This window comes from Schistosoma haematobium, chromosome 4 (genome assembly GCF_000699445.3).
Source record: "Schistosoma haematobium chromosome 4, whole genome shotgun sequence".
NCBI lineage: Eukaryota > Metazoa > Platyhelminthes > Trematoda > Strigeidida > Schistosomatidae > Schistosoma > Schistosoma haematobium.
Window position 1 is genome coordinate 13,343,113 of NC_067199.1, and position 18,520 is coordinate 13,361,632.

Here is an 18,520-nt window from a genome sequence, read left to right on the forward strand (position 1 = left end):
GATTTAATCCTAATTATTAATTAAAATGCGTGTACAATCAATATATAAACCAGTATATTTTAAACTATTATGATTCGTTGTCGTCATAGTGTCCGGGGGCTAATAAATCTTCACTTATACCAGTCTTTGAGTTCTTACTTTCGCATCGTGGGGATTGCCGAAGTCCCCCGTTCCGAGTATAAGTGATCAACGTTTTTCCGGCACAACAATTGCGACGACCGAATATAACAAATGTTTAGTCAACCGATGTTCGCTATTGGATTGAAATAAATTGAAACCTATCTTTGTAGTATGAAATGTTTCCGCTAAGCTATATCTGCTTCAACTGACTTCGTGTAGGAATAAAATATTTGCAATTACTTGATTATTGAACAGTGTCTTTTTATCCAGTCATTTGGTTCAGATTGAATATTATCAATCAAGTTCCAATGTGGTCACTAGTCTTCTTGAATCCGATACGAATTGATCAAAGAGTTCTAGCTCTCTCCGAGTTGCATGTAAGCCGTGCTAACGAGTGTCAACTAGCTTGTAATCTAGGTCCATGGTCTCCTCAAGATTACTTACAACCGCCCTACATCAAAACAAAGTGCATGAGATGTAAAATCACTCGTATTGTTGTGTGTGCTACTTATATTGACATAAGTAGTATATGATGTTAGTCGTGAACAGAAGGTCTGACAGCAGAGAGAAAAGAGGATCGAACAGTAAAGAATGGAAACAGGATGCAATTTGTATGAAAATGCAAGAACAATGAAGTCTGAGTCATTTTGAGACAATTGGTGGATATTTTACAGATTAAGCATCTACTTTATGATTGTTAGATTTTATTAACAAGTCCTGTAATGTGTTAAGTACATTCGATTGTCCCTACCCGTGTTCTGTTCACTACGATATTAGTAGCGTCTTGCGATTTGATAGACAAAATTTAATCAGTACTAAAGAAACAGACATACATTGTACCGCTTATTATCCAGTAAATAATCATTTATGAATCAAACGTATAAATACTGTCTTTATTAAATGATGACCATATCGATGAATGTAGCAGAGAAAAACAAAATGTCTTTTTGAGTTCTAATCTATATTCTCTTTCATAAAATGTAAACTCTCTCCTTAGAAAGTCATCATACGGTCGAAACAATTAGAATTCATGTTTGTTTCCCTTTATTGCTGTAATCTTGTTTGGTAATGTACCGATAATTATTTAAGTGATAGTTTGGTGTTTATTGAATTCCTTCATAAGCTAACATTTGGCTTAATTCAATATTATTATGATTTTCAGAAAACAGAGTCCCGTTTCAACTTAAAGGCCACGTTTTTTATTTGATACCGCACTGTTTAAAGTATACAGTTAAGCTATAAAAAATGATAAAAATAAAGATATGTAGGAAGAAAACTTGAGACTCTAGGACTAGTTTTCAATGAGATTAATTCCGAATCTTACCATCCAATATCATTACCGTCGATCATGATCATCTCAATGAATGCAGTCAGTGATTTCACATTTACTAACTCTGGTCCATCCATCAGTTTTATTATCACTACCATAGGAACTCTTCTAACCTATTGTGGTGGTTCGGCATATTGATCAGTCGTCGTTACTGCTTCAGTGAATGTAGAGTCACAGTCTTTTTAACAGATTTACATATTACTCTATGCTTAAACCTACCTTAACTCGCGGGACTATCCCATCGTCACGACTAGTATTTCAAAGATTTTTATTATCAAGACTTCACAGCCTTCAAATTTACATAGTTCATTGCTTACAACTATGAAGTAATGTAAAATAAAGTATAGTCGTTATTTCTAATTTATATTTGGATCATAAAGATATTTTATAGGATATTACTAATCTTTATTAGTCACTGGTATTGTGATTAAATTATTACACACAGTAACGGGTAGTCAGTTGATAGTTTTGTTGAATTCCTAAAAGATTGTTGCTCAACGTTCTCTACAGCTCTATACATAAGATCGGAATATCATCTATAATAAAGCATGATACTTTTGAGTGTACAATAATATAACTATATTACTTAACTATCATTTATAGCAATAAAAAGTTACTCTCGAGTCATTCATGATTTAGCACTAATGAATCACTTAATAATATGATTGAATAAAGATACTGTTTTGAAAAATATTTTAAAAAATTCATTTACAATGAATTGAGCAACGAGTAATAATCAATGTCATGTTTGCCTAGTTCTTTTATGTTAATGAAATTGTATTGAAAAAGTTTCAATGTGAACAATAGTCGAAAAAGCCCAACGTAGAATTCTATGACAGTATGCATTTGATGTAGAATTATTACTTCTACCAAAAGAAAATAACTTTAATAGAATATAATTTGGTTACAAATACTTTCTAATGTACGGAATTGAAAATTCGAGAACTACTACAACCATCATTAAAAAGTTACAAGTATTTTTAAACAAATGTGTACGCAAGATACTCAATGTTCGTTGACCAGATACAAACAGCTACAGACTACTGTGAGAAAGAAGAAACCAGCTTCCAGATGAAGAAGAAATTATGAAACGATGATAGGGGTGCATAGGACATACATTACGGAAATCACCAAACTACATTACGAAGCAAGCGCTAACTTGTAATCGTGTAGGAAAACAGAAAAGACGAAAATTAATGAACACACTGCGTCCAGAATTGGAAGCAGACATGGGAAAGATGAGTAGCAATTGGAAAGAACTGGAAAAGATTGTCCAGAACAGAGTTAGATAAAGAATGGTTGTAAGTGCCCTACGCTCTTCGATGAGCAATAACAAGTGTAAGGTAAGTAAGTTAGTACAAATACTTTCATTTCATTCAGAAAAATAATGTTATATTTAAAATATTTGAAAAAATTCATATTGAAAAAAAGATTACAAGAACTAACCAAATCAAGAATCTCTAATTGGTTTTGACCTCTATCATCCTGGTAATAAATAGATAATCTTATCCAATATTTAGTTTGACCTTAATTTGAGAAGCTACTCTACATATTCATATGTGTATGTATGTATGTATGTATTTTTTTTCGTTAAATTTTTTCTTTATTTTTCAGATGTTTGCTTCTTCCGTCCTTGTTCTCATCTATCTACTTTTCCTTTCTCTCCATATATGCTTGTTTTTGCCTATTGAAGATGATACATAAGTTAATTTAATTTTTTTTTTCGCTTTTCATAGTGAAACTAACAAAAAAGTGTGGAAGAAATCATCAGAGAAGAAAACTAGAATACATTTAGCTTCAGGCTTGAAATCTTTTTTATAAATTTATTTTATAAACCTTAAAATTTTTTCGCATTATTAGTTAACAGTATGTTTGTTCTTCATCTTATTCTTTAAGCATCATTCTACTTATCATCAACTTCATGATCATCACATCCATTATCATCATCATCACCATCAGCATCAGCAAACTAATTCATTACGGTCATAGATATTTTTCTTTAGGAATATAACAACGAATTATGTCATAATTGAAGTGGTAACATATTTGTAAAATGTAGAATAATGACCTATACTTCACAGTAAATACTTCAAATCAAATCAAATCTATCAGAAATATTTTTGTATGTATGTATGTATATGTGAATCAGTTCAAATTTATTGAATCATATGCATAAACCAAGTTGAAATAATTTTTTTTAAATAGACAAAGTAAAATAAATCTCCTTGGTGGTAAATTAAAGTATGAGAGTTACAGAATGATGTGAATTGTTTAAAATTGAGTGCCTAGTAGAATAGTTATTTATTTTATTTTATTTGAACACATGAATATTGGTACAAGAGAGCGCCAATATATATGCGCCACACAAAACAATGAGAATTCGAAGAGAAATAGAAAAAAAAGCTAAGGAGCGCAAAACAAGAGAACAATAACGAAGAGATTGGTGTAAGGTAGTATGGTAGAAATGAGGGAACGGAAGGGTACAATCCGAAGAAATCTTTTAGGTAACGGAGACACAACCACTTTTTATGAAGAAAGTAAAATAAGGTTACAGCAGGATCGCCACTGGCTTCTATTCTGAGCCATATGTGATAACGTCTCTAGCCACTGTGTAGCACCATCTCTCGGACCCCAACCAGGGAGTCGTGAATGACCAACACAAGCCAGACCTTTGCAGCTTTCTTTCATACCACGACACTATGCCATACACTGACCACCACTCCGATTTTTCTAACCAGTCCCAGAGTCGGCAAATAATGCACGACGTGGAATTCTCTGCGATGACATTCATAGAACATATCCAAGCCACCGAAGTCGGTGTTTCAAGATGGTGACACCAATTGAATTATCGTCTCTGCACCCGAGCACACGATGCCAAACCTCTGCATTACTGACATGGTGTTGCCACTGGATGTCAGCAATCCTTCGGAGACAACGATGATCAAGCACAGAGAGTCGTTTAACATCCTCAACTCAAAGGGTCCAGGTTTCACAAGTATAGAGGAGAACCGCTCTTACCGATGCGTTGTAAATCCGACCTCTTACAGCCAGACTAACATCACGAAGGCGCCAAAGGTGGCCCAGATTGGCATAAGCCGCTCTGGCTTTCACTATTCGTGCATTGATCTCATCACTCGCGCAACCACCAGCACTTATGCAGCTACCAAGATACACGAACTTCTCGACTACGTCTATCTGCTCACCATCCAGGGTGAGTATAGGATTGGAATCCTGCCAGTCTTGTGGAAGTACTTTGCACTTCGGAGGCGCAAAGCACAAACCATACCTACGGACACTGATTGCCAACTGATTAAGTGCGGATTGCATGGCTTGGGCATTATCTCACAGTAAGACAATATCGTCCGCATACTCAAGGTCGAGAAGTCTTTCTCCAGGCAACAGATCCACACCGCCATTACTTACATCCATCAGAGCTGTTTCTAGAATGTCATCGATGGCAAAGTCGAAGAGGAATGGTGAGATTGGGCAATCCTGTCTAACCCCACTGCTCGTATGGAACAATGGAGAAAGATGGTTGTATGCCCTCACTCTACCTGAGGTGTTTGTATATAGGGCTTCTAGGTTGTTAATAAACTTCTCAGGCACACCCTTCTTCAATAGACAATCCCAGAGAACAATCCTATCCAACGAATCGAAGGCAGCCCTGATGTCAAGAAACACTACGATTGTTGGCCTTTGATAGGTATGGCGGTGTTCTAACATTTGGCGGAGGGTGAAGATATGATCAATACATCCTCGACCAGAACGAAACCCAGCCTGCTCCTCGCGAGTCAATCTTTCTCGGGTTTTGAACAACCTACGAAGTATGACGGAAGCCAATAGCTTGGACGCAATCGGAAGTAGACTTATCCCCCGATAGTTGTTACAGGAACGACGTGAACCCTTTTTAAAGATACGGACAACTATCGACTCATTCCATGACGTTGGTACACTCTCTAGTTCCCAAACCTTTGTAAACAACGTCGTCAATTCCTTAGTCAAAAAGTCACCACCAACTTTAAAAAGAGCCGGAGGTAAGTCATCTGGGCCAGATGATTTGTAACGCTTCAAGAGTTGGAGTTCCTTGCGAACTTCCTCCTCGTTTGGTGGATCAGTCGTCACCGGCCATGGAGGGCAGGACAGTCTGACCGATGTTGCCGGAGCAGCAGGCCAGTTGAACTGCCCTTCGAAAGATTCTGCCCATCGTCCAAGACGTCGATGGATGTTAGTGATTGGCATCCCATCATCCTCATAGATTGTTTCACTCACACCAGACGTTTTGCTGCCAGTGGCTCGGATGAGTTGGAAGAGCTTCCGGTAGTTACCAGATGCACCTGCTGCTTCTAGCTCATTAGCACGCTCCGACCACCAGGCTTCTCGGTCCTTACGCAAGCTTTGCCCAATTTCCTTACGTAACATCCTTCGTTTATGGTCAAACTCACGGTCACCCGGAGTAGACCGACGGGCTTCAATGAGTTGTAAGGAACCTGAAGAAACCCAATGCTTATAAGCGGGACGTTTCGCGAACCCACAACGGACTGTACCTGCCATTTTCATGGCGTCATGCAATTGCAACCAATGCTCGTCTATACTTTTCGGTGGAGTGGTAGCTAGTTTAGAGGCTAGCTCGGTTCGATACTTACTTGCAACAGAAGTTGCAACCAGCTTGCTAATATCAATCCGTTGATGGCGGTCACTTCGTTGGCCACTGAAAAGTAAGGCAAGATTGGCGCAGACCAAGGCATGGTCAGAGTCCAGATAGGTACTCCAAAACGAGCGGCAGTCTTGTACACAACCACGCCAGCGGTAGCTGATCGCGATGTGATCAATCTGAGTCCAGGCTTAAGATGCAGAGGGAGGACGCCAGGTGGCACATCGGCGATGACTGTGCCGAAAGTTAGTGCTAGCCAGAAACAGGTTGTGGTCTGTGCAAAGTTGCAGTAGATGGTCCCCGTTATCTGACCTGCGACCAACGAGTCCCCATCAGCTACCTAAACGATTCTCTTCTGTGCCTAGACGCCCGACCTGAGCATTCAAGTCTCCGGCTAGTACTACAATATCTGTCGAACGCACTTTCTGGAGAAGAACAGATAACTGGTGGTAAAACTCATCCTTGATTGCATCCGGACTGCAATCTGTCGGGGCATAGGTGGAGATGACGAAAATACATCGTTTCTCACGCCGATTTCTTCTCACTTTGATGGAACTTTCTAATCTAACAGCACATAACCGACTGTTAATGGGGATCCAATCGATTAGTGCTGCCTCACCTCTATCGTTTACTGAGACACCAACGCCAGCAAGACCAGGCGAAGTGACAGATGGAGATCGAATTTGTAGTACTTCACCAGAGTATTGAATACGGGTCTCGGATAGACAGCAGACATCGATATTAAGACTTTCCAAAGACATAGCCAGCCCTATCTGTTGTCCGACCTGCATAAGTGTGCGAACGTTGAAGGCAGCCAGTTTGAATGGTGCACGTGGTTTCAGAAAAACTGCTTCAGTACTCATATTCGGTGGTAACATACAATTTTCAACCGGACAGTGACTCGAGAACGTTTAGATAGAGTCGAATTTCCACCAAAGACGAGCCGCTGTATAAGTATAAAGGAGGGTGAATAATGTGGAAAATAATAATAATAATAATAACAATAATGGCAATAATAGTAATAATAATAATAGTATTAATAATGACAATAATTGTAATGATAATAATTTGAATCAATTGATTGTTTTTCGAAGCGAGAAAGTAATTTCCATAGACATAGAGAGTTCATCATTTGTGTGTGGGCTGTGATACTGCCCGGGTGCCCAAACCGAAGCAGGTGGTTTTCTTAGGGGGCCACACCCCGAGCGTTTGACCTGAAGGTCTAACCCACAAGGCAGTGGAGCATCGTAAGGAGATGGAATCCCATGGTAGCCGGTGACCAACGATTGGTTCATACACCATTTGTTCCCGCAGGATACTGGAGCCCATGTGCACCATTGGTTTGTGATCCGGTTAAAGCGCCGGACATTCGCTTTTCGTCCTCTCATTTTCGTAAGCAACACCCCCGCCAAGAGAAGGCAATGAGTAGGACTTCCCTGGCAGAGGCTGTATACGCGCGGCCGTGTGAGAGTATTTCGAGAGGGAGAGCGGACTCTCCCCACTCTCGGCCGTACCAGGGCATTCGGGTAATAATAAAGAATTTCACAATTAGATGAATAATGATCCAGTGATTAGTATCAGAAGGGGTTTTGTGGAGATTATAGTAATTTAAACAGTTGAGATCATGAGTCATTGAAGCTTGACCCCGTGGAAAACCTGGAAGGACTGGATGGCCGTTTCGTCCTATTGTGGGGCTCCTCAGTAGTGCGCATTCACGATCCCGCCTCGATAGATTCTAACCCAGGACCTATAAGTCTCACGCGCGAGCACTTAACCACTAGACCGCTGAGACGGCCGGCATCCGACAGTGTTGATGTCTAACTTCAACTAATCCACGAAATCGAGCGACACATCCAACATTGTCATCAGTGAGTTACTACCTCACAACAGACCCGGTTGAACTCTACTGGTCACTGCTTCCCACTAGAACTTCAGGATATATATCTTGAAGCTAGTCACTAGTGTGTCGCTCAATTTCGTGGATTAGTTGAAGTTAGACATTAACAACATCGGATGCCGGCTCAATGGTCTAGTTGGTTAAGCGCCTGACGCGAGACCGATATGTCCTGGGTTAGAATCCGTCGAGGCGGGGTCGTGGATGCGCACTGCTGAGAAGTCACACAATAGGACGAAACGGCCATTCAGTGCTTCCAGGTTTTCCGCGGGGGGTCTAGCTTCAATTGACTAATGATCTCAACCGTTTAAAGATCCAGTGATTCTTGGTTTTTGATCATTATTCAGATGAAGTCACTACTACAAACCAGACAGTTTTCATACTCCCTGTAATAATGAAAAGGATTATATGTTCGGAATACATCTTGTAGAAAAAGAATAAAATCTCAGGATGTAATAAAATGAATAAATATTGAAAATTGAAATTTAGAAGATGAGGAATAAATACTGCCTTTCAGTTTTTTATGACGATTCTTACCAGTATTTCAAGAAAAGTATTATTTTTTCTTTGGTTAAAGTTTAACCAACGTAAATAATGCTTTAACTTATTTCACTCTTTACAGTTAGATTGAAAATTACTGCAAACTGTAATCAGAAAAAGACAACTGAGAACAGTTTCGTCAATCAGTGAAAATTTTTAAAGAGATTGCCACATTGGTTTATATTGACTATTACATAGTATATTATAAATGGTTTAAGTGTAATTTAATTTCACGCTATAAACTTGAGTGATTCTTAAAAATGTTCCAGTTTTATTTAGACTATAATTAGAATTCAAATGTTTCCGTATGTACTGATTGCCTGTTGGTGTTAATAGGAGACGTTTATTAGTCAGTATTCATACGACTGAGGTTATATCTGAACATAAAGTGAACAATAATTTAAATACTAATTTCATGATTATCCAAATGAATATCTCAGTCTAAAGTCTATATTTATATAGTCAAACCAATATAGTACAACTTGTCAGGTAACAGATGACTTATGAAGTTCTAAACTATATAATAATCCTTCGAGTCTAGCAATTGTACCAAGTACCATTTTTCTATATTGTTAAACATTAACTGTGCTAGTCTGTTTGTGTGAAGTAACATTGTATAAAATTATGAGAAAATCACCATATTTTGTGTATAAAATTGACACGAATATAATCTGCAGTTCTCGACATTATTATTGTGTCGTCTAAGATGTTTATCCTTTATAGAATCTACCACATTGTAATCATAAATTCATATGAATGATAAATGACATCTAAATGAATGAAAACACAGGTGAGGAGAGCCAAATGTATTTTTTTTAATTACAGAGCTCTTTGGTACAATGTGAAAACCATACGTTCAATCATTCATTTGCAAATCCTCTATCAGTTGTCGCAAATTTGATCGTATCTTTATTGTCACCACAATCACTCTCTGTTCCCACTTCTGATGGTGTTATATATTACTTAAGTCGACATAAGTGGCATAAAGGAAACTTGTCCCGCTTTAAACAGTCGCTCTTGCAGTGGTTCCACTCGCCGTGCCCCTTTCGACTTTCCCGCAGTCTGTACCACGCTCTCCGTTAGAATGCGGAGTTCACCGGCGCGCTGACCTCTGTCGTAATGTCGATCTGCTGGGTTAATCTAAATGCGAAATTCACCCAACAGCCGAGACGTTCAGCGACCTGCCGAGCCATCCTATTGCTCCTCTCCGTCGACAGCAAGTGCTACAGCCAACTCAACCTCATCAAGACACTCCACTCACTGCAACTTGTCGCACTAAACCACCCTAACTAGCGCCATTTCTACTCAGCCCCACAACGGCATTCACAGAACTACGCTCCCCCGGACTTCTCTTTAGCACCAAATGTAGTGAACGAGAATAAATGTGTGGACAACCAAATGTATTTATACAAAATTACAGAACGTTTTTTGTTAAATATGAGAACCATAAATTTCTGAATACATAGAAGCAAACAAACAAGTGAAGAGGAGCATTAGAGCCGACAAGAAGAAATACATGGAAGAACTAGCAACGACGGCAGAAAAAGCTGCTAGAGAAGGAAATATGAAACAGCTTTACGATACAACGAAGAAACTATCAGGGAAATACAGTAAACCAGAGAGGCCGGTCAAAGACAAAGAAGGCAAGCCAATCACCGAAATCCAACAACAGCGTAACAGATGGGTAGAATACTTCGAGGAACTCCTGAATAGGCCGGCTCCAATGAATCCACCGGACATCGAAGCAGCACACATAGATCTTCCTATAGATGTCAATCCACCAACTACGGAAGAAATTAGAATGGCCGCCAGACAAATCAAGAACGGGAAAGCAGCAGGACCCGACAACATACCAGCTGAAGCACTGAAATCAGACGTCGAAGTAATCACAAGCATGCTTTACCTTCTATTCAAAAAGATTTGGGAGGAGGAACAAGTGCCGATGGACTGGAAAGAAGGACACCTCGTCAAGATTCCAAAGAAAGGAGATCTGAGCAAATGTGAAAACTACAGAGGCATAACACTACTGTCAATACCAGGGAAAGTCTTCAACAGAGTGTTGCTGAACCGGATGAAGGATGCAGTAGACGCCCAACTTCGAGATCAACAAGCTGGATTCCGTAAGGATCGGTCGTGCGCAGACCAAATTACAACACTACGGATCATCGTTGAACAATTAAATGAGTGGAACTCGTCACTGTACATCAACTTTATTGATTATGAAAAGGCATTCGACAGTGTAGATAGGAAGACATTATGGAAACTTCTTCGACACTACGGAGTTCCTGAGAAGATTGTCAATATTATCCGGAACTCATACGACGGACTACAGTGCAAAGTAGTGCATGGAGGACAGCTGACAGATGCATTCCAAGTAAGGACCGGAGTCAGACAAGGCTGTTTACTCTCTCCCTTCCTCTTTCTTCTGGTGGTCGACTGGATTATGAAGACCTCAACATCTGAAGGAAAACACGGAATACAATGGACAGCTCAGAATCAATTAGACGATTTGGACTTCGCAGATGACCTAGCCCTCCTATCACGTACACACGAACAAATGCAGATGAAGACAGCCAGTGTAGCAGCAGTCTCTGCATCAGTAGGCCTCAGCATACACAAAGGGAAAACTAAGGTCCTCAAATACAACACGGAGAACAGCAATCCAATCACATTTGATGGCGAAACTCTGGAAGATGTAGAGTCCTTCACATACCTGGGAAGCATCATCGATGAACAAGGAGGATCCGATGCAGACGTAAAGGCGAGGATCGGCAAAGCAAGGGTCGCATTCCTACAATTGAAGAACATATGGAACTCAAAACAACTTTCAACCAATATCAAAGTGAGAATCTTCAATACGAACGTCAAGGCAGTTCTATTGTATGGAGCTGAAACTTGGAGAACTACAACAACCACAATCAAGAAAGTACAAGTATTTATAAATGGTTGTCTACGCAAGATACTCAACATCCATTGGCCGGATACCATCAGCAATAGCCTTCTGTGGGAGAGAACAAACTAACTTCCAGCTGAAGAAGAAATTAGGAAAAGACGATGGAAATGGATAGGACATACATTACGCAAATCGTCAAACTGCATCACGAGGCAAGCCCTAACTTGGAATTCTGAAGGGAAGCGGAAAAGAGGAAGGCCAAAGAACACATTGCGTCGATAATAGAAGCAGATATGAAAAGGATGAATTACAACTGGACGGAGCTAGAAAGGATTGCCCAGGACAGGGTTGGATGGAGAATACTGGTGAGCGGCCTATGCTCCTTCACGAGGAGTAACAGGCGTAAGTAAGTAAGTAAGAGAACCATAAATTGAATACTCCATTTTCAACTTTCCATCATTCATCGTTTACATTCTGTATGATATTTCCTATGCGCAATATCTTTCAATTATTTTTTCTTTCTCTTCAGCTTGATCTTCTTAAACTTTTGTTGCCAATGTTACAACATCTGATTAGTATTACATACTAAGTAAATTTGTCGACATAAATAGACTAAACCATACTAACTGTACTTTATATAATAAATTAGTATTTAATTAAGAAGAAACTGTTAACTCCTTTTTTTTAAAATTTTATAACTAATTACCTTCCCCCCCATCATTCATTAATTTCATCCTTCATCTAAATTAAACTGACATTTTCCAGATTAAATTATTCAAATGTTTTTTTTGTTTTCTATTATCAACTAAGAAATTTCTCTATTTTATTTCTCATTTCTCATTTCTATCCCCCCATTATATTTATCTAATGATGTTTGTTGAATAAATTCTGTCATCTTATTTCTTTTTTTATTTTTTCTCTTATAAATATCAGGAAAAAAAATACTCATTAGATGAAATGAAATAAAAAGAAAAATAGACCTGAATAGTTTCTCTCTATTTTTTTTTCTAATTTCTTCATTTAGATAATTAATTAGTTGTTGACACAGGTTGCCATGTGTATGAATTCATTAGTGTGTCATTAAATTGAAACTAAGACCTAGTAGGATTCATTGTGTGAAAATGGTTATTAGCATAGGGAGATAGGGATGATTTACATCGTTTTATCCACACTTTTTTTTGGAAATTATAAAATGGTTTAGATTATGGATTATCAATTATTTTTAATTATATATAAAGGGGTTTTGTAATGTTTAAAATTCAATTGTATTGTGATCTTTGCTATTGACTTATTGCTAAGCTATGGCTAATAGATACAAAATAAGTCAGTGTACATATATCTGGCTTCCTAAGTGATTAGATTTATATGTGACTCATTATTGGTAACAAACAAATGTGAACTACATTAAGTATACCATGTATATTATATTGAAAAAAACCTAATGGTCTACATCTTTTCCTGATGATAATTATGTATAATGTTATTATCTTAATTAATAAACAGAACACTTATTAGATGGGATTTGTGGAGATTTTAGAAATTTCACGAATTGAAATCATGAGTCAGTTGAAGCTAGACCACCATGAAAAACCTGGAAGCACTGGACGGCCGTTTCGTCCTAGTATGGAACTTCTCAGCCGTGCGCATCCATGGTCCCGCACCCTGCGAGATTCGAACCCAGGACCTATCAGTCTCGCGCCAGGAGTCCCATACTAGGACGGAACAGCCGTCCAGTGCTTCCAGGTTTTCCATGGTGGTCTAGCTTCAGTTGACTCATGATTTCAATCTGTGAAACAGAACATTTAACAATTTTATAATAATGTAGTATAAATTACTGTCTGATTGAAGAAAAACTAGAATCGATCAATTGGTATAGATATCTTGTTAAAAAAGTCACTAACTAAGAAGAAAGTAACTGTAGCATTTTGTAACCAAACTTAACGGAAATAAGAAAATATTTTTCTATCCACTAAGAAAAAAACTACAATTTCTGTGGAAACGTACTTCTTAACAATGTAACAGTAACTATGATAATTACATAGTTTCTTTATTCCTCATGTCTGAAATACCTCGTTTTAATTTTCCTTCATATTTTATACATAGTTTTAATTGGAACAAATGAATATCATTCGAAAAAGCATCTAAATGTGTAGTAATTCAATGATCCAGTATCTTTTTTTGGCGTTTGTCTCTTATACATGAAGAGAATTGCTCTAAAGCTAATAGCATGAATTTATTTTATGTCATTTAATCCTAGTCATTTAGTGAAAATATATTGAATCCTTCAATGCTGGTAACTAGAAATGAATATCAACAAGCTTTTGCAAGAATAAACTTGATTGTAAATGAATGGCAGAATATAAATATGGCGTATCAAATATTATTAAAAGAACAAGATACTCGTTATAGACTCTAACACTAGCCATAACCTGGCTTTACTGCAAGAATAGATAAACTTGCGCAATCAATAGTTGATAATATTACTGTGAATAGTTTGAAAATATTATTTCAGAGATAAATCGCCGTTTGCTGAACGACGTTTTAAGCAATCATCGTGGCATGCTGTCAACTGTGGTGCAACTAAATTTTATTACATTTCTAGGACTAATCATTTTATAGTCCAACTGTTCATCGACATCATTGATTAACATACTATCATTCCTTAATTCAGTGCCCTATCACTGACAAGTCGGAAAACATATGAGGGGAAGTAAGTTTTCACATTATATAATCTAACATTTAGAAATATCGATCTGATAATCTGGAAACTGATTAACTTACGTAATTGTTCCAAAGTTGGAAAATGCTGCCAACAAAGTTTCATCTTGCACTTCTGGAGCTAGATCACCAACGAATATATGAAATGAATCTGAAACGGTAAAACAATGATTAAAATATACTTTCGTAAACACTTCTACTTATCATAATCGGTTAGGCTAAACTGTTCAATATCTCGATTATAATTGTGTATCAAGTTACTATTTTAAAACATGAATTTATAGTATTTCCAACAAAACATCTAGAGATTTGTGTGATATTTATGTCTTTTATTGTTTTGAGACATGTGCAACTGTGAAAATGAAGTAAGTTACCTCATAAAAGAACTTAGTGAATCACAAAAATGTAGAAATGATCAAGTCATGGGAAATAGAGTTTTAACTGGTACTGTTGACATTATGAACAAAAACACTAGAGTTATATATTTTTTGAAAGTCATTAGTCAGTATTGATAATTTCTTATCGTGTTTTTAAAGATATTTTTGTAATTGTTTTCATCTAGCAGTTTTAGGTAATTATGTGACATATGATTATAATTTAAATGCTAATTCGGGTTTCAATCCATTACATAAGTTTCATTCTTACAAAGTTTTTTGGGTAATCAACGTGCAAAATGATGTTGAGTTATGCACTGAAGCCAAAAACGAGCGTTCAGAGCCTCAGTTAAATAAGGACACTTAGTAACAAAAACTGTCAACTTACACAACGGGCATGAAATAGGGTGGTTGGTAGTAGATAGGAAGAAGCCCAGAACCTTGTTGATATTCACCAACAATTATCACCATTGTTGTTGACAGAATTATGGTGTTAGTTCCCGCTTCATCAAGCTTCCTAACATTAGGCGACCATCGGTATATTCGTTAACGTAGCTATATTTCTTAGAATAACATATTTTTTAGTCACAAATGTACTCGCATTTAGAAGTTCACAAATAGAACATTGATATATCCTACAAGTTACAAATCCTTCCTAAGTAAATATCGATTTAATTATACACATTTTCATTCCTATTCATAAGATAGAAAACGATAAATGATACTTTAATCAAGAGCATTCTCCAGATTTCTAATCATTATACTACATTTGAGTCTACCTTAATATAATTACTTCATAGAATTATTAAAGCATGAATATTATTAAGACGATTCAGTTAGAAACGTTAAATCTTCTCACCTAATAAATGAATTATACTACTGAACAAAGAGTGATTGTAGTAACTGTATTATAATAATAATGAAATAATTTATTTGTATCTTTGACTATGATACATTTACTACTATGTTTTAGTAAATTATTTAAAGATTCCACTAATGTCTACATTTTGCTGATTACCGAAAATTACTTACTATTACAAAGTGACATGTAATTGAATAGTTTCCTTTTGTATAGTAAATCATGTTGCTATATAAACTTTCCTGATATTTTGTTCATTCTATATTATGTCAATACTATATTCTGTTTATTATTTTGTCCATTAAGTAACCTTGATGATGTTAATAAAACATTGTGAGTTATATTATCTAGCAAGTGAATATAACAACAAACTTTTGAGAAATTTCATACACATAGTTCCGTTTATCATTTTGAAAAGAGTAAGAATAAAGATTCGAGCAGAATAGTATGAATTCATTTAATTTTGTAGGTTCTCGTCAGCCGCTTACAACCTGTCATATTTAAAATCATAATTACGTAATGGGTTTAAATTACTTACATGAAAGAGTTAGGTTGGAAGTTATATTGAAGACATATTCGCATAGTATAACAAGGGTGTTACCGCTAACGGTACTTATAAATTCATGCATGCCTGCCAAAGCAGCTACATTGGCTGAAAGGAGAGCATATCTTAAATCTTTTGAACATGTTCCTAAACGTCTCAGAACAAGTGAAAGAAATACTAACCAGTGCAATCACCAAACATCTTTTTGATACAGAACATCAGGTAGATACCTTGCAATCTTTTAAGATGATTAGTAAGCAGCCAGTCTCCAATCTTCTGAAGTTTGCTGAAGCCGTTGCCATCAGGCGTCAAAAACCTGACCTATGTGTTGCCTTGGTGACAAATACTCTTTCGCTGCATGTTAAATTCTTTTTCTTTTTCTTTAAACTGTTTATTGCATTTATTACATCATTGAGTTTTATTTCAACTATCTGCCAAATTAATAGTCTTATTTTATCAACTGGGCTCTACTCACTATATTCCTATCAATATTTATTCATCATATAATCACTTGTTTCTGGCCGTTTGAACTGTTGTCACGATCAATGTTGTAGAACGTACTCTCACATAAGGTATACATTTAGAATATTCCGTCTATTAATTTTATTTACACCCTTGCTATACTATACGAATATGTCTTCAATATAACTTGCAACCAAACTCTTTCATGTAAGTAATTTAAACGCATTATGTAATTGTCATTTCAAATATGACAGGTTGTAAGCGGCTGACGAGAACCTACAAAATTAAATGAACTCATGCTATTCTGCTAGAATCTTTGTTCTTACTCTTTTCAAACAAACTTTTGCTTAAATCATTTGAGCTTCTTAGAAAAAAGTCACTAGTTTCTTTCATAGAACAAAAGATAAAATTCTTTTTTATGCATATTTTTGTTATATTCTAATGAGTAGAAAAATTGTATTCCTGACGTTTACACTGAGGAGGTGACTTACATTAAGTCACGAAAGTCAGAAATATAATTTTCCTATTTATTAGGATATAACAAAAATATATTGATTGTTCATTCTTTACGTTATTCTCAATTTATTTGAAACTACCAAGTTCAATCGTGGTATTGATACCTTTAAACTTATTATTATGTTCAGAACGGGTTTTGTGGAGATTGTAGTAATTTCATCAGTTGAGATCATGAGTCAATTGAAGCTAGACCACCATGGAAAACCTGGAAGCAGTGGACGGCCGTTTCGTCCTCAGCAGTGGACCTGAATATCTTTCATCAATGTTCAGTATATTTTAAATGTAAAATATATGTGGAAAGAAAATGTTTGCAGATAGGGATTTCTAGTTACAATAGTGAATATATATGGTTTTATTCAGGAAAGGAAATTTGTAAAAATGATACATATTTTTCACATTTACTCTTAGATGGTTTAATTTACTTTCTGCTTAATTGTAAATAAAAGACTTCACTAAACTAATTGACTTTATCATATAATAATGTTTATCTTAATGTTCTTTAGTTAATTTGAACAACAATAATAATGATCTGTTTGTAATGTTTATTTAAATCTTCCTATTCAGCTGATGAATCTCAAAATAGAACGAAACGCACACCTTGGATTCCACTTCTAGCCACCATGCACCTTTGTTTAGAATAATAGTAATCAATTTAAAAAACGTCTACCCAAACATGATATCCTATGATCATTCTGTCAAACAAATTGTTCACTATGACTTAGTGATAAAACATAGTATATTTCTATTATATCATGAGATCAGCTCATCAACTGTTCGAAAACACCTCGATTTAATGAATAAAGTCATATCAATGAAAATGATTTATATATACGTTTATATATATATATTAAATAAACAATGTTTGATTTAATTGAAGTATTCCATGACAATAAATCTAGTTGAATAAAATTGTTCCCGGTAGACATTTATATCAATCAATTTCAAAATACCAATTGTTCATTTATATCAAATCTAAACAAAAAGAAAACTATGGTGATACTATAATGCTTGATATGTAATTTAATCAATACTAAGAAATAGGATATACAACCATTGTAACTGCGATATGAATAAATTATAATATTTAGTATTGTTTTATAAGTTTATTTTCCATATTAAGCAAGCTGATATAAAAAAAGTGTTTACGTTTTTGTTGTTGTTGTTGTTATTGCTCAGATGTAAATGAATAGCATACTTTAATGATAGTAATAAATCGTTCATTAATTTACTCTTACATAGATACTAAATATAACATTAGGAAAAATCAAAAAAAATTCTTTTTAGCTATCACCATAGTAACCGTCAGAAATTAGCGGTGATCATAATTATGTTTAAAATTCTAAGACAAAATGGCAATTTGAAAAAAACCATTGGTTTAAATGAAAAAAAGTTTTAATAAACATATTGCTAAATTTATTATTGAAAATATTCTTAAAATGCACTTATACTGAAAAAACAAAGAAACAATGAATAATGAATTAGATTTTTAAGCTAATTGGGATTCTTTTAAAAGGAAAAAACAAATAAACAAACATTTACATCATTATTGTTTATAGTAATAGCTTGCTGAATGAAGAGATTTCAATTTTGGATATAAATATAAACTAAAAATCTTTGGG

The 18,520-nt window shown here is 35.9% G+C and overlaps 1 protein-coding gene across 1 annotated transcript in view; it reads right to left on the reverse strand.

Moving 5' to 3' along the window:
- Positions 1-18,520, reverse strand: part of TIAL1 (Nucleolysin TIAR) — a 97,431-nt gene that overhangs the window by 44,558 nt on the left and 34,353 nt on the right. Inside the window, exon 3 of the mRNA XM_051215720.1 lies at positions 14,210-14,297. Coding sequence (XP_051066251.1) covers positions 14,210-14,297 — 88 coding nt within the window. The remainder of the gene's footprint in view (positions 1-14,209; positions 14,298-18,520) is intronic.